Source organism: Hordeum vulgare, chromosome 5H (assembly GCF_904849725.1).
Source record: "Hordeum vulgare subsp. vulgare chromosome 5H, MorexV3_pseudomolecules_assembly, whole genome shotgun sequence".
In the NCBI taxonomy this organism is placed as follows: domain Eukaryota; kingdom Viridiplantae; phylum Streptophyta; class Magnoliopsida; order Poales; family Poaceae; genus Hordeum; species Hordeum vulgare.
The window spans coordinates 22,524,492-22,547,780 of NC_058522.1; the positions used below are offsets into that span (position 1 = coordinate 22,524,492).

At 46.2% G+C, this 23,289-nt stretch overlaps 1 protein-coding gene across 1 annotated transcript; it reads right to left on the reverse strand.

The window, feature by feature from the left end:
* Positions 1-18,247: 18,247 nt before the first annotated feature.
* LOC123395711 (protein WIR1A-like) lies at positions 18,248-19,845 on the reverse strand. The gene is made up of 3 exons (XM_045090740.1): positions 19,665-19,845; positions 19,460-19,573; positions 18,248-19,100 (listed from the first exon to the last, which is right to left on the reverse strand). The coding sequence occupies exons 1-3, from the start codon at positions 19,768-19,770 to the stop codon at positions 19,003-19,005; spliced, it is 318 nt and encodes a 105-aa protein (XP_044946675.1). The 5' UTR covers positions 19,771-19,845; the 3' UTR covers positions 18,248-19,002.
* Positions 19,846-23,289: the final 3,444 nt, after the last annotated feature.

The following is a 23,289-nucleotide window of genomic DNA, read 5'->3' on the forward strand; positions in this document are numbered from 1 at the left end:
GAAAGGAAGTAGTCGCAAACTCGCCGGAAGTCGCTTAGACGCCTGCCCCACGGTGGGCGCCAACTGTCGTGGGTATAAGCCTGACAGTAGATGTGTAGGGTACGAAAAGGACGGACAGAGTCCTAGCTACGGCGAGGTTGTATGAGTTCAGGCCCCTCTGCGGTGGAGGTAACAGCCCTACGTCTCAGTGCTCAGGGAGCTTTGTTGTCGAGTGGAATAGAGAATACAATGAATTGCTAACCCCTTTACCAGTGGGGGAGGGTGGCTTATATAGAGTACGCTCCCATCCACAACGGTTCTGGTACAGGGGTGGAGTAGTGGCGATTTAATGCATACGTTACAGGTAACGTATGCCCTTAATGCTAATAAATGCACCCGGAAACGTACGACCGTTTCCCTCCAGGGGGGTTACGATGTACCGAGTGGTATACAGTCGGTTGACTCGATGTCCTCCGAATGCTAGTCGCCGACTGGAGGGCCGAAGGTATGTTACCGACTGGAAGACAGGGATTCCTTAATTCAGTCGGAGTTGACTAAGGGTCTTGTCCTCTGTGGGGGGTAGTCCGTGGGTAGGACCTACAGGGCAGGCCTATGACCCTACCCTAGGACCATAACCCCATCACTCTCCCCCACTTCACATTTGCCGTTTTCATTTGCCTTTCTCCTTTGCCTTTTCGTTCGCCCTTTTCTCTCGCTTGCTTTCTGTTCGCTTGTGTGTCATGTGCCTTCAATATGCTTGCATCTTCGCTTGCTGAAAATCTATTGATATGGATGCTCATCCACTAGCTAGTCTCTTTAAGAGACCCACTATTGTTGAACGAATTGCTAGTGAGTTGAGGACACTTGACTATCTTTATGGAGTTTTGCTTGAGAGGCGTGAATCTGAAAATTGTGTGGAAGAAAACTATGAAGTTATTCACGGGGGTTCTTTGGATGAAAAGCATGATTGCAATGGTTTCACTATAAATTCTATTAGTGATAATCATGCTAAAATTATGCAAAACCCTAAGCTTGGGGATGCTAGTCTTGCTTTGACCACTACTTGTTGCAAAGATCATGATTGGGGTGATGATTTTTCTTTTGATCTTGAAAATTTGTTCAAACCTCATGATGAATATGATATTTGCAACAATACTGAAAGTGGGATTGGAGAAGTCATGACTTTATTTGATGATAATCCCACTATTTTTGAAGAGCGTCAACTTTGCATGCATGAGGATCATGAAAAAAATATCCTACGGGATAACTATATTGTTGAATTTGAATATGATCCCACATGTAATTGCTATGAGAGAGAAAAATATTTTGGTAGAAACTTTCATGTTACCAAATCATCTCTCATGATGTTGAGATTGCTCTTGTCTCTTTCTTCTTCCTTGCATATGGCAACTATTGGTTGTCTTGACAATCTGTTTTCCTATAAAATGCCTATGCATAGGAAGTATGTTAGACTTAGATGTGATTTTCACATGCTTTAGGATGCTCTCGTTGTGCTTCAATTCTTTTCTTTTGTGAGAGCATCATAGAATGCCTAGCTAAGATTGTTAAACAAAAGCGCTTGTTGGGAGGCAACCCAACGAATCTATCATTTTTCTTTCTGTTTTGTGTTTTCCACACTTTCATAATTCTGTTATGATTGTGTTTTTGTGTTTCTTTTTGCGTTTGTTCCAAGCAAAACCGTTATGATTAGTCTTGGGGATGATCGTTTGGTCATGCTGGAAAATACAGAAACTTTCTGCTCACGAAAAGAATTTTCATTTTTTTTCTGTAAGAGCTTTTGAGTTGATTCTTTTTGCTGCTGATTGTACGCAAATTCTTCAGACTTACATAATTTTTCAGAATGTTTGAAGGACCATAGGTATACGAAATATACAGATTGCTACAGATTGGTCTGTTGTTAACAGATTCTATTTTTGTTGTGTTGGTTGCTTATTTTGATGAAACTATGGATAGTATCGGGGGGCATTAGCCATGGAAGATTGAAAGTACAGTAACCCAACATCAGCACAAGTATAATTTAAGTTTGCTACAGTACCTAAGGAATTGGTGGTTTGCTTTCTTGTACTAATGTTAACACGAGTTTCTGTTTAAGTTTCGTGTTGTGAAGTTTTCAAGTTTTGGGTGAAGTTCTTATGGACAAAAAGATAAAGAGTGGCAAGAGCTCAAGATTGGGGATGCCCAAGGCACCCCAAGAGATTCAAGGATGTCGTAAAATCCTAAGCTTGGGGATGCCCCGGGAAGGCATCCCCTCTCTCGTCTTCAATCCATCGGTAACGTTACTTGGGGCTATATTTTTATTCACCACATGTTATGTGTTTTTGCTTGGAGCGTCTTGTATCGTAGGAGTATTTTATTTTTGTTGTGTCACAATCATCCTTGCTGCACACCTAGAGAGAGAGACATGCACACACCATGATTTTGTCGAGCTTCACTTATATCTTTTGGTAGACAATTCAGCTCACATGTGCTTCACTTATATCTTTTGAGCAAGATACTTTTGCTCTATGTGCTTCACTTATATCTTTTCGAGCACAGTGGTGTGTGGCTTGATAGTTGATCTATGCTTTGAAAGTAGTCTCAAAAGGGGTAGTTATCCAAAGGGATACGAAAACTTCCACCTTCATGTGCATTGAATAGTTAGAGAAGTTTGATTCATCTCAATTAGTTTTGAGTTGTGGTTATGGTAATATTAAAGTCATGCTAGTAAGGTGTTGTGGATCTAGAAATACTTGTGTTGAAGTTAGTGATTCCCGTAGCATGCACGTATGGTAAACCGCTATGTGATAAATCTGAGCATGATTAGTCTATTGATTGTCATCCTTTGCGTGGCGGTCGGGATCGCGCGATGGTTTATACCTACCAACCCTTCCCCTAGGAGTATGCATTGAATGCTTTGTTTCGATTACTAATAAAACTTTTGCAACAAGTATATGAGTTCTTCATGACTAATGTTGAGTCCATGGTTTAGATGCACTTTCACCTTCCACCATCACTATCTTCTTAGTGTCGTGCAACTTTCGCCGGTGCACAAAACCCACCATTAGCCTCCCTCAAAACAGCCACCATACCTACCTACTATGGCTTTTTCAAACCATTCCGAGATGTATTGCCATGCAACTGGTGGGGAACGTCACATGAGAAACAAAAATTTTCCTACGCGCACGAAGACCTATCATGGTGATGTCCATCTACGAGAGGGGATTTTCGATCTATGTACCCTTGTAGATGCACAGCAGAAGCGTTAGTGAACGCGGTTGATGTAGTGGAACGTCCTCACGTCCCTCGATCCGCCCCGCGAACCGTCCCGCGATCCGTCCCACGATCTAGTGCCGAACGGACGGCACCTCCGCGTTTAGCACACGTACAGCTCGACGATGATCTCGGCCTTCTTGATCCAGCTAGAGAGACAGAGAGGTAGATGAGTTCTCCGGCAGCGTGACGGCGCTCCGGAGGTTGGTGGTGATCTAATCTCAGCAGGGCTCCGCCCGAGCTGTATAGAAACGCGATCTAGAGGTAAAACCGTGGAGGTATGTGGTCGGGCTGCCGTGGCAAAGTTGTCTCAAATTAGCCCTAAAACCTCCGTATATATAGGTGGGAGAGGGGGCCTTGCCTTGAGGCTCAAGGAGCCCCAAGGGGGTTGGCCGAGCCAAGGGGGGGAGTCCTCCCCTTCCAAACCGAATCCAACTAGGTTTGGAAGGTGGAGTCCTTCTCCCCTTTCCCACCTCCTCTTTTTTTTCTTTTCTCTTTCATTTTCTTCCTATGGCGCATAGGGCCTTCTTGGGCTGCCACCAGCCCACCAAGGGCTGGTGCGCGACCCCCAAGGCCTATGGGCTTCCCCGGGGTGGGTTGCCCCCCCGGTAAACACCCAGAACCCATTCGTCATTCCCGGTAACTCCGAAAACCTTCCGGTAATCAAATGAGGTCATCCTATATATCAATCTTCATTTCCGGACCATTCCGGAAACCCTCGTTATGTCCGTGATCTCATCCGGAACTTCGAACAACATTCGGTAACCAACCATATAACTCAAATACACATAAAACAACGTCAAACCTTAAGTGTGCAGACCCTGCGGGTTCGAGAACTATGTAGACATGACCCGAGAGACCTCTCGGTCAATATCCAATAGCAGGACCTGGATGCCCATATTGGATTCCACATATTCTACGAAGATCTTATCGTTTGAACCTTAGTGCCAAGGATTCATATAATCCCGTATGTCATTCCCTTTGTCCTTCGGTATGTTACTTGCCCGAGATTCGATCGTCAGTATCCGCATACCTATTTCAATCTCGTTTACCGTCAAGTCTCTTTACTCGTTCCGTAATACAAGATCCCGCAACTTACACTAAGTCACATTGCTTGCAAGGCTTGCGTGTGATGTTGTATTACCGAGTGGGCCCCGAGATACCTCTCCGTCACACGGAGTGACAAATCCCAGTCTCGATCCATACTAACTCAACGAACACCTTCGGAGATACCTGTAGAGCATCTTTATAGTCACCCAGTTACGTTGCGACGTTTGATACACAAAAAGCATTCCTCCGGTGTCAGTGATTTATATGATCTCATGGTCATAGGAACAAATACTTGACACGCAGAAAACAATAGCAACAAAATGACACGATCAACATGCTACGTCTATTAGTTTGGGTCTAGTCCATCACGTGATTCTCCTAATGATGTGATCCAGTTATCAAGCAACAACACCTTCTTCATAATCAGAAGACCCTGACTATCTTTGATCAACTGGCTAGCCAACTAGAGGCTTGCTAGGGACAGTGTTTTGTCTATGTATCCACACATGTATATAAGTCTTCATTCAATACAATTATAGCATGGATAATAAACGATTATCTTGATACAGGAATTATAATAATAACTATATTTATTATTGCCTCTTGGGCATAATTCCAACAGTCTCCCACTTGCACTAGAGTCAATAATCTAGCCCTCACATCATCATGCGAATTACATTGTAATAAATCTAACACCCATACAGTTCTGGTGTTGATCATGCTTTGCCCGTGGAAGAGGTTTAGTCAGCGGGTCTGCTACATTCAGACCCGTGTGCACTTTGCATATATTTACGTCCTCCCCTTCGACGTAGTCGCGGATGAGGTTGAAGCGTCGTTTGATGTGTCTGGTCTTCTTGTGAAACCGTGGTTCCTTTGCTAAGGCAATGGCACCCGTGTTGTCACAGAACAAGGTTATTGGATTCAGTGCGCTTAGCACCACTCCAAGATCCGTCATGAACTGCTTCATCCAGACACCCTCCTTAGCCGCCTCCGAGGCAGCCATGTACTCCGCTTCACATGTAGAATCTGCTACGACGCATTGCTTGGAACTACACCAGCTTACCGCACCCCCATTAAGAATAAATACGTATCCGGTCTGCGACTTAGAGTCGTCCGGATCTGTGTCAAAGCTTGCATCAACGTAACCCTTTACGGCGAGCTCTTCGTCAGCTCCATACACGAGAAACATCTCCTTAGTCCTTTTCAGGTACTTCAGGATATTCTTGACGACCGTCCAGTGATCCACTCCTGGATTACTATGGAACCTGCCTGCCATACTTATGGCCAGGCTAACGTCCGGTCTAGTAAACAACATTGCATACATGATAGAACCTATGGCTGAAGCATAGGGGACAATGCTCATATGCTCTCTATCCTTATCAGTTGATGGGCATTGAGTCTTACTCAATCTCGTACCTTGTAAAACTGGCAAGAACCCTTTCTTGGACTGTTCTATTTTGAACCTCTTCAAAACTTTATCAAGGTATGTGCTTTGTAAAAGTCCTATCACGCGTTTTGATCTATCCCTGTAGATCTTAATGCCTAGAATGTAAGCAGCTTCTCCTAGGTCCTTCATAGAGAAACTTTTATTCAAGTAATCCTTTATGCTCTCCAAAACTCTACGTTGTTTCCAATCAGCAATATGTCATCCACATATAATATTAGAAACGCCACAGAGCTCCCACTCACTTTCTTGTAAATACAAGATTCTCCAACCACTTGTATAAACCCAAATGCTTTGATCACCTCATCAAAACGTTTGTTCCAACTCCGAGATGCTTGCACCAGTCCATAAATGGATCGCTGGAGCTTGCATACCTTGTTAGCATTCTTAGGATCGACAAAACCTTCGGGTTGCATCATATACAACTCTTCCTTAAGGAAACCGTTAAGGAACGCCGTTTTGACATCCATCTGCCAGATTTCATAATCGAAAAATGCAGCTATTGCTAACATGATTCTGACGGACTTAAGGATCGCTACGGGTGAGAATGTCTCATCGTAGTCAACTCCTTGAACTTGTGAAAAACCCTTTGCCACAAGCCGAGCTTTATAAACGGTCACATTGCCGTCAACGTCCGTCTTCTTCTTAAAGATCCATTTGTTCTGAATAGCCTTGCGGCCCTCAGGTAGTACTTCCAAAGTCCACACTTTGTTTTCATACATGGATCCTATCTCGGACTTCATGGCCTCTAGCCATTTGTCGGAATCTGGGCCCACCATTGCTTCTTCATAATTTGCAGGTTCATTGTTGTCTAACAACATGATTGACAAAACGGGATTACCGTACCACTCTGGAGCAGCACGTGGTCTCATCGACCTGCGTGGTTCGACAGGAACTTGAACCGGAGTTTCATGATCATCATCATTAACTTCCCCCTCAACCGGCGTCGCAACGACAGAGGTTTCCCCTTGCCCTGCGCCACCATCTAGAGGGATGAGAGGTTCGACAGCCTCATCAAGTTCTATCTTCCTCCCACTCAATTCTCTCGAGAGAAACTCCTTCTCGAGAAAAGCTCCATTTTTAGCAACAAACACTTTGCCCTCGGATTTGAGATAGAAGGTGTACCCAACTGTCTCTTTTGGGTAACCTATGAAGATGCACTTTTCCGCTTTGGGTTCCAGCTTTTCAGGCTGAAGCTTTTTGACATAAGCATCACATCCCCAAACTTTAAGAAACGACAACTTTGGCCTTTTGCCAGACCATAGTTCGTATGGTGTCGTTTCAACGGATTTTGATGGTGCCCTATTTAAAGTGAATGCATCTGTGTCTAATGCATAACCCCAAAACGATAACGGCAAATCGGTAAGAGATATCATAGATCGCACCATCTCTAATAAAGTATGATTACGACGTTCGGACACACCATTACGCTGTGGTGTTCCAGGCGGTGTTAACTGTGAAACAATTCCACATTGTCTTAAGTGAGCACCAAACTCGAAACTCACATATTCACCCCCACGATCAGACCGTAGGAACTTGATCTTCTTGTTACGATGATTTTCAACTTCACTCTGAAATTGCTTGAACTTTTCAAATGTTTCAGACTTGTGCTTCATTAAGTAGACATAACCATATCTACTCAAATCGGCAGTGAAGGTGAGAAAATAACGATATCCGCCGCGTGCCTCTACGCTCATCGGACCGCACACATCGGTATGTATGATTTCCAACAAGTCACTGGCACGCTCCATTGTTCCGGAGAACGGAGTTTTAGTCATCTTGCCCATGAGGGATGGTTCGCACGTGTCAAGTGAATCAAAGTCAAGTGACTCCAAAAGTCCATCGGCATGGAGTTTCTTCATGCGTTTTACACCAATATGACCTAAGCGTTAGTACCACAAAAATATGGCGCTATCATTGTTAACTCTAACTCTTTTGGTCTCAATGTTATGTATATGTGTATCACTATCAAGATTCAATATGAACAATCCTCTCACATTGGGTGCATGACCATAAAAGATGTTACTCATAGAAATAGAACAACCATTATTCTCTGACTTAAAAGAGTAACCGTCTCGCAATAAACAAGATCCAGATATAATGTTCATGCTCAACGCATGCACTAAATAACAATTATTCAAGTTCATAACTAATCCTGATGGTAACTGAAGTGAAACTGTGCTGACGGCGTTTGCATCAACCTTGGAACCATTTCCTACGCGCATCGTCACTTCATCTTTCGCCAGCTTTCGTCTATTCCGCAGTTCTTGTTTCGAGTTGCAAATATGAGCAACAGAACCGATATCGAATACCCATGCACTACTACGAGAGCCGGTTAAGTACACATCAATAACATGTATATCAAATATACCTGATTTTTCTTTGGCCGCCTTCTTATCAGTCAGATACTTGGGGCAGTTGCGCTTCCAGTGACCCATACCCTTGCAATAGTAGCACTCTGTTTCAGGCTTAGGTCCAGCTTTGGGTTTCTTCGTCGGATTGGCAACAGGCTTGCCGCTCTTCTTTGAATTACCCTTCTTGCCTTTTCTGTTTCTCTTGAAACTAGTGGTCTTATTCACCATCAACACTTGATTCTCTTTACGGAGTTCAGACTCTGCGACTTTCAGCATCGCAAACAACTCGCCGGGTGACTTGTTCATCTCTTGCATGTTGTAGTTCAACACAAAGCCTTTATAGCTTGGTGGCAGTGATTGAAGGATTCTGTCAGTGATAGCCTCTTGCGGGAGTTCAATCCCCAGCTCAGCTAGACGGTTTGAGTACCCAGACATTTTGAGCACATGTTCACTGACAGACGAATTCTCCTCCATCTTGCAAGCATAGAATTTATCGGAGGTCTCATACCTCTCGATCGGGCGTTCTTATGAAAGATAAACTTCAACTCCTAGAACATCTCATATGCTCCATTACGCTCAAAGCGACGTTGAAGTCCCGGTTCTAAGCCATACAAGACTGCACATTGAACTACTGAGTAGTCCTCCTTACGTGTTAACCAAGCGTTCTTAACATCCTGGTCAGCCGTAGCGGGTGGTTCATCTCCTACCGCAACATTAAGGACATAATCCTTCTTCCCAGCTTGTAGGATTAACTTAAGATTACGAGCCCAGTCTACAAAGTTGCTTCCATCATCTTTCAACTTAGCTTTCTCTAGGAACGTATTAAAATTCAGGGTGACTGTCGCGTGAGCCATTATCTACAACACAAATATATTCAAAATGGACTTAGACTATGTTCAAGATAATTAGAGTTTAACTTAATCAAATTACTTGCTAAACTCCCACTCAAAAAGTACATCTCTCTAGTCATTTGAGTGGTTCATGGCCCACTTACACTAGCTCAAGTCCGATCATCACGTGAGTCGAGTATAGTTTCAGTGGTAAGCATCCCTATGCTAATCATATCATCTATATGATTCATAATCGACCTTTCGGTCTCATGTGTTCCGAGGCCATGTCTGCACATGCTAGGCTCGTCAAGCTTAACCCGAGTGTTCCACGTGTGCAACTGTTTTGCACCCGTTGTATGTGAACGTTGAGTCTATCACACCCGATCATCACGTGGTGTCTCGAAACGACGAACTGTAGCAACGGTGCACAGTCGGGGAGAACACAATTTCGTCTTGAAATTTTAGTGAGAGATCACCTCATAATGCTACCGTTGTTCTAAGCAAAATAAGGTGCATAAAAGGATTAACATCACATGCAATTCATAAGTGACATGATATGGCCATCATCATGTGCTCCTTGATCTCCATCACCAAAGCACCGGCACGATCTTCTTGTCACCGGCGCCACACCATGATCTCCATCAACGTGTCGCCATCGGGGTTGTCGTGCTACTCATGCTATTACTACTAAAGATACATCCTAGCAAAATAGTAAACACATCTGCAGGCACAAACGTTAGTTTAAAGACAACCCTATGGCTCGTGCCTGTTGCCGTACCATCGACGTGCAAGTCGATATTATCTATTACAACATGATCATCTCATACATCCAATATATCACATCACATCGTTGGCCATATCACATCACAAGCATACCCTGCAAAAACAAGTTAGACGTCCTCTAATTTTGTTGTTGCATGTTTTACGTGGTGACCATGGGTATCTAGTAGGATCGCATCTTACTTACGCAAACACCACAACGGAGATATATGAATTGCTATTTAACCTTATACAAGGACCTCCTCGGTCAAATCTGATTCAACTAAAGTTGGAGAAACTGACACTTGCCAGTCATCTTTGAGCAATGGGGTTACTCGTAGCGATGAAACCAGTATCTCGTAAGCGTACGAGTAATGTCGGTCCAAGCCGCTTCAATCCAACAATACCGCGGAATCAAGAAAAGACTAAGGAGGGCAGCAAAACGCACATCACCACCGACAAAAACTTTTGTTTTCTACTCGAGAAGACATCTACGCATGAACCTAGCTCATGATGCCACTGTTGTGGAACGTCGCATGGGAAACAAAAATTTTCCTACGCGCACGAAGACCTATCATGGTGATGTCATCTACGAGAGGGGATTTCCGATCTATGTACCCTTGTAGATCGCACATCAGAAGCATTAGTGAACGCGGTTGATGTAGTGGAACGTCCTCACGTCCCTCGATCCGCCCCGCGAACTGTCCCGCGATCCATCCAACGATCTAGTGCCGAACGGACGGCACCTCCGCGTTCAGCACACGTACAACTCGACGATGATCTCGGCCTTCTTGATCCAGCAAGAGAGACGGAGAGGTAGATGAGTTCTCCGGCAGCGTGACGGCGCTCCGGAGGTTGGTGTTGATCTAATCTCAGCAGGGCTCCGCCCGAGCTCCGCAGAAACACGATCTAGAGGTAAAACCGTGGAGGTATGTGGTCGGGCTGCCATGGCAAAGTTGTCTCAAATCAGCCCTAAAACCTCCGTATATATAGGTGGGAGAGGGGGGCCTTGCCTTGAGGCTCAAGGATCCCCAAGGGGGTCGGCCGAGCCAAGGGGGGGAGTCCTCCCCTTCCAAACCGAATCCAACTAGGTTTGGAAGGTGGAGTCCTTCTCCCCTTTCCCACCTCCTCTTTTTTTTCTCTTTGATTTTCTTCCTATGGCGCATAGGGCCTTCTTGGGCTGTCCCACCAGCCCACCAAGGGCTGGTGCGCCACCCCAAGGCCTATGGGCTTCCCCGGGGTGGGTTGCCCCACCGGTGAACACCCAGAACCCATTCGTCATTCCCGGTACATTCCCGGTAACTCCAAAAACCTTCCGGTAATCAAATGAGGTCATCCTATATATCAATCTTTGTTTCCGGACCATTCCGGAAACCCTCGTGATGTCCGTGATCTCATCCGGGACTCCGAACAACATTCAGTAACCAACCATATAACTCAAATACGCATAAAACAACGTCGAACCTTAAGTGTGCAGACCCTGCGGGTTCGAGAACTATGTAGACATGACCCGAGAGACTTCTCGGTCAATATCCAATAGTGGGACCTGGATGCCCATATTGGATCCCACATATTCTACGAAGATCTTATCGTTTGAACCTCAGTGCCAAGGATTCATATAATCCCGTATGTCATTCCCTTTGTCCTTCGGTATGTTACTTGCCCGAGATTCGATCGTCAGTATCCGCATACCTATTTCAATCTCGTTTACCGGCAAGTCTCTTTACTCGTTCCGTAATACAAGATCCCACAACTTACACTAAGTCACATTGCTTGCAAGGCTTGTGTGTGATGTTGTATTACCGAGTGGGCCCCGAGATACCTCTCCGTCACACGGAGTGACAAATCCCAGTCTCGATCCATACTAACTCAACGAACACCTTCGGAGATACCTGTAGAGCATCTTTATAGTCACCCAGTTATGTTGCGACGTTTGATACACACGAAGCATTACTCCGGTGTCAGTGAGTTATATGATCTCATGGTCATAGGAACAAATACTTGACACGCAAAAAATAGTAGCAACAAAATGACACGATCAACATGCTACGTCTATTAGTTTGGGTCTAGTCCATCATGTGATTCTCCTAATGACGTGATCCAGTTATCAAGCAACAACACCTTGTTCATAATCAGAAGACCCTGACTATCTTTGATCAACTGGCTAGCCAACTAGAGGCTTGCTAGGGACAGTGTTTTGTCTATGTATCCACACATGTATATAAGTCTTCATTCAATACAATTATAGCATGGATAATAAACGATTATCTTGATACAGGAATTATAATAATAACTATATTTATTCTTGCCTCTAGGGCATAATTCCAACAGCAACTACCACCATGACATGTGCCACCACGTCTACATTGCCATTGCATGATCGTAAGATAGCTAGCATGATGTTTCCATTTATGTCTATGCCATGCTAGATCATTGCCACGATACACTACCGAAGGCATTCCATATAGAGTCATCGTTACTCTAAGTTTTGAGTTGAAAGTGTGATGATCATCATTAATGGAGCATTGTCCCATGTGAGGAAATAAAAGAGGCCAAAGAAGCCCACCAAAAAAAAGAGAGGCCAAAGAGCCCACCAAAATAAATAAAAAAATGAGAGAAAAAGAGAGAAGGGACAATGCTACCACTTTTTCCACACTTGTGCATGTTAAGCACCATGATTTTCATGATTGAGAGTCTCTCGTTTTGTCACCACCATATAGCTAGTGGGAAATTTTTATTATATAACTTGGCTTGTATATTCCTATGACAGGCTTCCTCAAAATTGCCTTAGGTCTTCGTGAGCAAGCAAGTTGGATGCACACCCACTAATTTTCTTTAAGAGCTTTCACATACTCATAGCTCTAGTGCATCAATTGTATGGCAATCCCTACTCATTCACATTGATATCTATTGATGAGCATCTCCACAGCTCATTGATATGCCTAGTTAATGTGACTATCTTCTTCTTTTTGTCTTGCAACCTCCACTACATTCCACACCATCTATAGTGCTATAACCATGGCTCACGCCCATGTATTGCGTGAGAGTTGAAAAGTTTTGAGAAAGTAAAGGTGTGAAACAATTACTTGGCCAATACCGGGGTTGTGCGTGATTTAAATTCATTGTGCAATGATGACAGAGCATAACCAGACTATATGCTTTTGTAGGGATAACTTTCTTTTGGCCTTGTTATTTCGAAAGTTCATGATTACTTTGCTAGTTTGCTTGAATTATTATTGTTTCCACGTCAATAACAAACTATTGTTTTGAATCTAATGGATCTGAACATTCACGTCACATAAGAGGAATTACAAAGGACACCTATGCTAGGTAGCATGAAAGCATCAAAAATTCATTCTTATCACTTTCCTACTTGAGGACGAGCAGGAGTTAAGCTTGGGGATGCTTGATACGTCCCAAACGTATCTATAATTTTTGATGGTTTCACGTTGTTATCTTGTCTTATTTGGTTGTTTTATGTACCTTTTATTTATTTTTTGGGACTAACTTATTAATTCAGTGCCAAGTGCCAGCTCCTGTTTTTTCCGTGTTTTCGACTCTTTTCAGATCTGATTTTGGAACGGAGTCCAAACGGAAGAAAACCCCGAAATGTTTTTTTCCCGAACGGAAGAAGATCAGGGGGCCTTTAGGCCAAGCCAGGTGGGCTCCAGGGAGCCCACAAGTCCCCACTCCGCCACCAGGGGGAGGCGGCGGTGGGCAGGCTTGTGGCCTCCCTGGCCGCCCCCTGACCTAGATCTTTGGCCTATAAATTCCCAAATATTCCGCAAAAAATCAGGGGAGCCTCGAAAATACTTTTCCGCCGCCGCAAGCTTCCGTTTCCGCAAGATCTCATCTGGAGACCCTTCCCGGCACCCTGCCGGAGGGGACTTTGGAGATGGAGGGCTTCTTCATCATCATCATCGCCCCTCCAATGACTCGTGAGTAGTTCACTTCAGACCTACGGGTGCGTAGTTAGTAGCTAGAAGGCTTCTTCTCTCTCTTGGATCTTCAATACAAAGTTCTCCATAATCTTCATGGAGATCTATCCGATGTAATCTTCTTTGGCGGTGTGTTTGTCGAGATCCGATGAATTGTGGATTTGTGATCAGATTATCTATGATATATATTTGAGTCTTTGCTGATTTCTTATATGCATGATTTGATATCCTTGAAAGTCTCTCCGAGTCTTGGGTTTTGTTTGGCCAACTAGATCTATGATTCTTGCAATGGGAGAAGTGCTTGGTTTTGGGTTCTGCCATGTGGTGACCTTTCCCAGTGACAGTGGGGGCAGCAAGGCACAGATCAAGTAGTTGCCATCAAGGGTAAAAAGATGGGGTTTTTATCATTGGTTTGAGATTATCCCTCTACATCATGTCATCTTGCTTAAGGCATTACTCTGTTCTTATGGAGTTAATACACTAGATGCATGCTGGATAGCGGTCGACGTGTGGAGTAATAGTAGTAGATGCAGACAGTATCGGTCTACTTGTTTTGGACGTGATGCCTATAGAAATAATCATTGCATAGATATCGTCACGACTTTGCGTGGTTCTATCAGTTGCTCGACAGTAATTTTTTCACCCACCGTCTACTTGCTTTCATGAGAGAAGCCACTAGTAAACACTACGGCCCCCGGGTCTATTCACATCCATCGTTTACATCTCCGCTTTTACTTTGCTTTGTTACTTTGTTTCTTTCAGTTCTCACTTGGCAAACAATCTATAAGGGATTGACAACCCCTTCGTAGCGTTGGGAGCAAGTTTTTGTGTTTGTGCAGGATCTTGACATACTCCTCCACTGGATTGATACCTTGGTTCTCAAACTGAGGGAAATACTTACCACCGCTATGCTACATCACCCTTTCCACTTCGAGGGAACACCAACGCAAGGCTCCAAGGCCACGGGGGAAATCCTTTGCATACTTCCCTAGGAAGTCCCTTAAGGCGTAGCCGCAGCAGAAAGATCAAGCCAAGTATTCTCCCATCGACGTGCCTATTTCTGGCGCCGTTGGAAGGTCTTTTGTTGCAGTAGCAAGGTGTAGCTGGGCGCGGTTACTAGCAGGATCTGCCAGCTAGAGATAGCAGCAGCGGATGCAACAACCAAGGAGAGTAGCCTCTTCCGTGCCCCCGAGCCGCCGCTGATCAGCCCCCCCCCCCCACGGCAACGCGGTGATCGGCAGCTCCACCAAAGAGCAGAGCCATCTCGGCTCCTACCCGCCATAGAGCTAGGCATGCGACAGTAGGTTCGACGGTGTCAGCGGCACAAAGGGCCTCCCTCCGCATTGTAAAGGAGCTGGGGCTGCTTGGGCCAAAGGAGAAGATGACGGCAGAGGTGGCAAAAGCTCTCCTGCACCGGTTCGAGGAGCCCCTGACGGACATCGACATCTCTGTCATCGCCAAGCTCACTCGCCTTAACGGAGAAGCGTTGCGGGTCATGGCCCGTATGGTCGGCTCAGAGGGAATCGCCGAGGAGGCAGCAGTGTGATCATGGTAGTCGACAATAGTACCAGCATACGGTGGCTGCCGATCTTAGGTCGACTGGAGTTAGGTTTTATTTCAAGTTGTGAGGTTAGAGGGTTTGTAGTTTGTCATCGCTGACACGTCTTGGGGTCTAAGGGTGGGTGTCAGCGACCCCATTCTATGTTGGTGGTGTTTGTTTTGGGCCAGAGGCCGATTAGAGTTTGCCACCGTAGAATTGTATGTTTCCTCCATGAGTGACACACTCACCCCGATCATGTGCTGGAACGTTCGTGGCCTAAACAATCCGGCAAAGCGACCCTCCGTCGGCGAAATGGACGCATCTCACCGCGCTGCCATCCTTTGCCTACAGGAGACAAAGATCTCGGAATGGTCTCCGGAACTAGTCAGAGAAATAGGGGGAGCTCACCTCACCGATTGTATTGCGCTTCCGGCGATCGGCACTAGTGGGGGGGGGTAGCGATCCTCTGGAACAAGGACCTCGCAAATGTAATCTCCCACGCCATAGGGGAGTTCGCAATTACGGATAGGGTATGTTTGCTCGGCCAACAGGACAGTTTCTGGCTCTCCATGGTCTACGGGCCGGCGGATGACGCAAGAACGGACAGGTTCCTCTTGGAGATTTCTCGACCTGCACCTCCCGCAATGGAGCCCTGGCTTATCAACGGAGACTTCAACCTCATCTACGAGGCGCGAGACAAAAACAACCTCAACCTAAACCGTAGGCTCATGGGTAGATTTAGAGCAGCGATAGACGCTGCAGGTTTAAAAGAGATTAGATGCAACAACCGAAGTTACACATGGAGCAACGAGCGTCGAAACCCCACGCTAATGAGCATAGATAAGTTCTTCTGCAACCAGCCATGAGAATGCCGTTTCCCATCGGCCTCGCTTCATGCGGCAACCTCGGCCACATCCAACCACTGCCCTCTGACCCTAGCCGACACCAGTGCAGCTCCTCGGGCGGCGGTTTTTAGATTCGAAAACTTCTAGCCAACATTCCCTAGATTTCACGACACGGTTTGATAGAGCCTGGAATAGACCGGTACAAGAAGCATGCGCTTTTCAGAGGCTGCACACGAAGTTGATGCGCACCGCTAGGGACCTCAAAATCTCGAGCAAAGCTTTCTTTAGCGATGTCAAACTTCAGTTCCATATGGCAACGGAGATAGTGTTACGGCTAGATGTAGCACAGGAAAACTGTAGGCTCACGGACGCAGAGTTCAATCTCAGAAAGCTTCTCAAGCTTCGTCTACTCGGCCTAGCGGCAGTGGAGCGTGTCCGCCGACGACAAGCGTCCCGTCTGACGTGGCTTCGGCTGGGAGACGCGGGAACCAAGTTTTTCCATGCAAAGGTGAGAGCGAGGAGACGGAAAAACTTCATTCACACTCTCCAAGTGGGATCGGAGATAGCCGCGACACATGAGCACAAGGAAGACGCCATCTACCAGCATTTCAACGACCATCTAGGGGCCACGATAGATCGCCACAGGGGCATCAACTGGGATAGCCTTGACATGCCGTCGGTACAGGATAGAGGCCTTGACAACCCCTTCACGGAGGAAGTATGGGAGGCGATCAAGGCATCTCTGTCGGAAAAGGCACCGGGACTTGATGGTTTCTCAGGAACTTTCTTCAAAACATGTTGGGCTACCATCAAAGAGGACGTGATGGCAGTCTTCAGCAGCTTCTACCACCTGGCCGGGGGTGATTTTGGCAGCCTAAACACGGCCATGGTTGTTCTGCTGCCAAAAAAAGAGGGTGCGACAAAGGTGCAGGATTTCCGACCAATTAGCCTGATTCACTCGGTAGCTAAGATAGTCGCCAAGGTTCTAGCTAGACGACTTTCGGCGCTCATTAGCACCGTCATCTCTCCGGCGCAATCCACTTTCTTGAGCTCCAAATCAACACAAGATAGCTTCTTGTACGTGCAAAATGCAGTCCGTTCGCTGCAGCGAAAAAAGAGCCCCGCGCTGATGTTTAAACTTGACATCGCCAGGGCTTTTGACAACATATCTTGGGCATACTTGCTCGAGCTACTTCAGCGCCTAGGTTTCCTGGCGCGATGGCGAGACTGGATGTCTCTTCTTCTCAGCACCGTGTCATCCTCCGTAATGCTTAATGGTACTATCGGTCGCAAGATTAGACATAGAAGAGGGCTAAGGCAGGGGGATCCGCTATCGCCCCTCCTCTTCATCATCGCCATCGACACGCTGCACAGGCTATTACAGAAAGCAACACAGCTTGAGATTCTCGCGCCACTGTCGGGGAGAGATATCACGCTTAGAGTGTGCCTTTATGCGGATGACGCGACCATCTTCGCCAACCCTGACAGGGGAGAGGTCGACGCCCTGTTACAAATCCTGCGGGATTTCGGCCAAGCCACGGGCCTGCACGTAAACCCGGCTAAGTCAACCGTCTCCTCTATCCGTTGCAACGAGATCAACCTCCATGATGTCCTAGCAAACTTCGGGGGACAGACGGTAGGTTTCCCGGTGCGGTACCTAGGCCTGCCTTTAACTCTAGCTAGACTTCGTTTGGTGCACATCCAATACATACTAGATAGGATTACGGCCCGGCTGGCCGGATGGAAGGGGAAGCTCATGAACATCGCGGGCAGACGAGTCTTAGTTCGTAGCGTTTTGACCGCTTTGCCAACTTTCGCCCTCTCTGTGCTGCGAATTCCGAAAAAAAATCTTAGACGACATAGACAAAGTTAGATGGCGCTTCCTTTGGGCCCAGGAGGAGCCTACTACCGGGGGTAAATGCAAAGTAAGTTGGCCTGTGGTTTGCTCACCGGTCGACGATGGAGGCCTCGGTATACTAGAGCTGCAACGCTTCTGCAGAGCACTTAGACTTAGATGGCTATGGCTGTCCTGGACTAGCCCAAACAGACCATGGATTGGCATGCAGCTGCCATGCGACGACGGCAATAAAGCTCGCTTTAGCGCCTCTACGGCAGTCACACTAGGAGATGGGGCGACGGCATCTTTCTGGCACTGCTCCTGGACGGGAGCAGGAATCTAAAAACAGAGTTCCCAACGCTACACAAACACTCAAGGAAAAAGAACCGATCCGTAAGAGAGGCACTCCAAAACGAGACTTGGATAGCTGACCTTGCCCACGGAGACACTGCACATGTATGGGCCGAGGCAATCAGACTACACAGATGGTTGCAGACCAGGAAGTTACACCTCCAGGAGAACACAAGGGACACCATCACTTGGATACACGAGGCGTCAGCAGTATACTCCGCCAGTTCAGCATATATAAGGCCCAGTTCCGGGGCTTTACAAAATCATCATTTAGGAAGCTTATTTGGGCTACTTGGGCGCCAGCTAGATTAATTTTTTTCACCTGGCTACTCATGAGAAACAGGCTTTGGTGCAATGATCGCCTGCAAAGGAGAGGATGGCCAAACGGATGCTTCTGCCAACTTTGCCTCCGAAATCTGGAATCGACAGTACATTTGTTCTCGCAATGTACGAGGGCATTGGCAGTATGGACACATTCGTCGGCACGAAAGGGCTGTGCTTCGCTCCACCCATCGGCATGGAATGAAAGGACCAAGTGAGAAGACATCATAGTGCAGATGATTAGCAAGGACAAGCCAGAACACAGAAAAGGCATTAGGACTATGATAGTAATTCGTTTCGCTCCTTCCAAATCTCCGACGTGATGGAGATTTGAAAGGAGCGAAACGATTGGACTTTCAGAGAAATGACAGCGGCCGTCAGCAACATAAACAACTCGGTCCAAGCAACCATAGAGTTCTGGAGGCAGGCAGGAGCAGCCTGCCTCGAGCACCCATTCGGGGAATCAACGGGAGAAGTTATGTGGTTATTTTCTGGGATGATGTTCCCTTTTTTTTTCTCTCCTCTTCTTTTTTCCCTTGATCCTTAGAATCAATCCCACCTTGTTGTAGCCCGCCTTTCTACCTGCTTTGTTTAATATAAGCCAGCCAGCTGCTGGATCTTAAAAAAAAACTCAATTTCCTTACCTGACTTTATATATTATGTGTGTGTGTCTTGATAAATAAATTCTAAACAAAACTTAGTTTTCTCTTCGTAATTATTCACCGTGCATTCACATCAGTTTCCAGACATGCAAGAATCCAGCTTTATTCAAGTTTAATTAAGTAGGTACGTACAACTAGAGACGGTATTACTGTATGTAAGGTGGTGCGTGACAGTAGAGTAACTTGTGTAGTAAGACGAGGCATGCGTGCATGTCTAGGCCGCCATTTTCCAATTACATATGTCGGTCCATGCGCACGGGTGTAATTAGGGTTTGCCACCTGCGGGTGGTCCACCACCACGACATTTGTAAAGTGTGCTGCACTTCCGGCCGGGGTATGGAACACCACCCGGCGGCGGGAAATCAGGGCGGTTAGTGTCGAGAGCACCAGAGCCTGAACGGGAAACCATGGACGTATATATGTTATTCAGCATGAGATGAAAGAACACACTTTGAAGGAAGTTAGTTAAACACTGTCGACTGACCTGCGACGGCTCCAAGGCAGACCGAGCTGTTGATGATGACCGCCGCGACGACGACGAAGAGAGCGATCTGCAAGAGCACCCTGGGACGACGGCCGGTTGAAGCCATGATGATGATTCGAGGCTGCTGGCTAATGATTCGAGCGAGGCTTTGAGATGTTGTGATGCTTGCTGGTCGAAGAAGGCCCGTACGTATTTATAGACCGTCCGTTTGGCCGAGAGAGAGAGAGATGTGTCATCATATCAAGCATCATGTTTTGTTACCATCAAATTTCTACGTTTAGTCAAGGCTGGTGAGTGATGGCCGGCCGTTGCACGATGACCGGCGATAGAGACCTGCAGATGCACTCGATCCACGACCCGACGAATGCGGCGACGACCGACGATTAGTCACTACGGCCGTGCAGGAAGAGACATATTATCTTCCCCAGTTTTCTCCGGTTAGTCAACAAGCTAGGCTTGTATTTCTAGGCCGGCCACGTCGCTCTTTATTTGTCCTCCTCCTCTTTTCTCACGGCGTCTCTAGCCGATCCGCTAACAGATTTAGAAAAATGCGATCTTACTTTTTCTCATGTAAACTAAACTATATCTAAGACGAGTAAATTTATCTTTCACCATCGTCACGGTTCCAAAATATATTCGGCCGCACACCATGAAGTAAAAAAAAAATACTCCCACCCCACCACCCTTCCAAAAAATCACTAGTACCTTTTTTCATGCATGCGCTACATAGGCGTCGCGCCCCACCACCCGTCCCATGAGAACGTACTCCCTCCGGTCCTTTTTAGTCTGCATATTAGCTTTGTCCGAAGTCAAAGTATCTCTACTTTGACCAAATTTATAGAAACATATATCAACATTCACAATGCCAAATTAATACTGTCAGATTCATTACGAAATGTAGTTTCATGAAGTGTGTATTTGATATTGTAGATGTCGATATTTTTTAATATATATTTGGTCAAACTTTGTAAAGTTTAACTTGATACAATTCTAATATGCGGAGTAAAAAGGACCGGAGAAAGTATAACTTTAACTCGGGGCTGCGTCGTGACACGAAGATGAGCTCCAGCTGATCTTGATGCCAACCGACTTTATTCGACCATGCATTCACATCAATTTTCGAACATGCAAGAATATGATTTTATTCGAGTTTAAGAGCATCTTCAATAGACGTCCAACGCGCGACGTAAAAAAACAGTTTACACAGCGCTAACACGCCCGGCGAGCGCTGGCTCCAGCAAAAGCTCTAAAATTTGCCGCGCGCGGGGCACTTCAGCGTACGTACAAAAACTTCCGCGCTTGCTACATGCATTTTTGATCAAATATAGACATTTCAAACGATACATAGCTTAGTTTTCAAACGATACAAGCATAGTTTTTAAACTATACATAGCATAAATAGTCTAGATAGATAGAAAACGATAAAAAAAATTACGTAGCATAGATAGATAGTCTAGATAGATAGCCGTCTACTCCTCGTCGTCTTCGGACTCCGACCGCCGGTGTCCGATTCCTCCATCGTGATGAAGAGTCAACCCAACATTTATCATCGAAGGACCAAGTCGACGATTCCTTCAGCTCCATCTGAAAGAATACGGCTTTCTTCTGCGTACGCCTATCTTCGTGATAGGCAGCTTGCTCCGCCCTCTCCACCCTCTGTTGCGCGAATAATTCGTGCTCGTCGAGGACGTCCTACGGGAACTGTCGACGCCACTCCGTCATGGCATGCTCGTCCATCTCAGCAATGCTAAGGCAGCGTTGCTGCCTCCGGTTCATGCGACGGGCCTCTTCGATGACAACCCATGGACGAGGCGCGAGCTTCTGCGCCCATTCCATCGTTATCACCTCAGAGAAATTCATCTCCCTACGAGGCATGTTGAGATGCCACACCGCCGCGTCGTGCGCGCTGGCGGCTTCCTTGGCGGTGTCGAACGTGCCGAGTCCGAGGCACATGTCACCGGGTCGGATCTCGACGTAGAAGGTGACAGAGGGGAGCGCGCCGACGCCGCTGTAGCACAAAGTTCCTCAGCGGCGAGGCGGCATGGTGGCTCGGCAGCGGCAAGGCGAGAAAAGAGGTAGAGGGGCGTGTGGGGAGACGAGGGAGGGCGCGTGGCGAGGCGAGGGAGCGACGGTTTCGGTGGATGGCGCGTGACGAGCGCTGCATTATATAGGCGCGCTAGACGCCGCACGCCAAATTTAACCTGCGTCCGCCCGTTATGTGAGTTTGTTTTGCCTTTGTTCAAGTTGTGCATAATCATATTTGCATCGTATTTGCATTATGAGAATTGATTACATCACTTTGTTCACATTGTGTAGGACAAGATTGCCCAACATAGATACAAAAGACATGGAAGTTTCGGAAGACAAATTCTTCAAACTAGAGCATTGTTGGAAGTTGCTCCAAAAGTGCGAGAAGTAGAAGTTGATCAACAAAGAATCCCCACCGAAGAGAGGCTCGCTTACAAACATGGATGAAGATGAGGATGATGATGGCCCAAAAAATTTGAACAAGCCCGATGGCGACAAGAAGACTAAGGAGAAGATGAAGAGAGAACAAGAAGCATCGAGCTTGAGGGAGAAGATTGATGCCATGGTGCAATCAATAGAGTTGATGTTGTTGAAGTCATTAGAGATCAAGAAAGAGTTGGCCGGGAAGAAGACAAAAATGAAGCAAGAAAAGTGACACTTGCCCAAAGAAGAGGACCAAGATGATGCAAGGCTCTCTTTTGTGTTTGTCGTACTGAACTTAGCTTTTATTTACGCGTAAAACTGTGTTATATTTGTTTGAATTTGAACTTATTTATGGAAACTTATGTGAGACATGAGAATTGAGCGTTTTCTGTTTTCGGGTCAACACGGCGGTATCCGAACAAACCCCGCAAAAGCCGACCCGTATAAAAGCATATCAGCGAATATACTTTTATACGGATCCGTTTGAGGGATCTGTATCTACGGCCGTCCGAGCCAGCTTGCAAAAACGATTTTCCCCAAACCCCAAACTACAAACGCATTTTACGAGTCGACCGCATGCGGTCTGCTAGAGTTGCTCTAACAAAAAAAATTGGACAATAATCTTCCCTGAAGAAAAGGAAAAAAAAACCTTGACTAACTTCCCTGAAGAAAAGGAAAAAAAAACCTTGACTAACTGTAGAGATTTGGAGGTACCGAGATATTTTAAAACATGGTTTCATAGGATCCGATTTATTAAGAAGATAAAAAATATTGTCCAATTAATTAACAAAAAATAGGGTGAAAATCGTCACAACGTGTCCGTAAAAACAAAACCCACAGGATGACCTCACAAAAGGATATAAACCTTTTATTTCTCTATATATGTGGCATTCAATGAAAAAGGGTGGCGTGCATACCCGTTCATGGCACCCGACCGCGGTGAGATGGCTCGGTGGTGGCAGCGCATCCGGCAACGACAACGGTTGGGTCCTACTCCATCGTGCTTATAAAATAGAGGTCGCTCCGTTCTGCTCGATCCATGACCAAAGACATGTAGTGATTGGCGTGAATGAGAAGTGATACGGGCGACCTAGCTAGACAACCCTACCGATGGATGAATTGGTGGGGACCACGGAGGGACGGCGGCTGGCATCCAGATTCGATGGACCACATC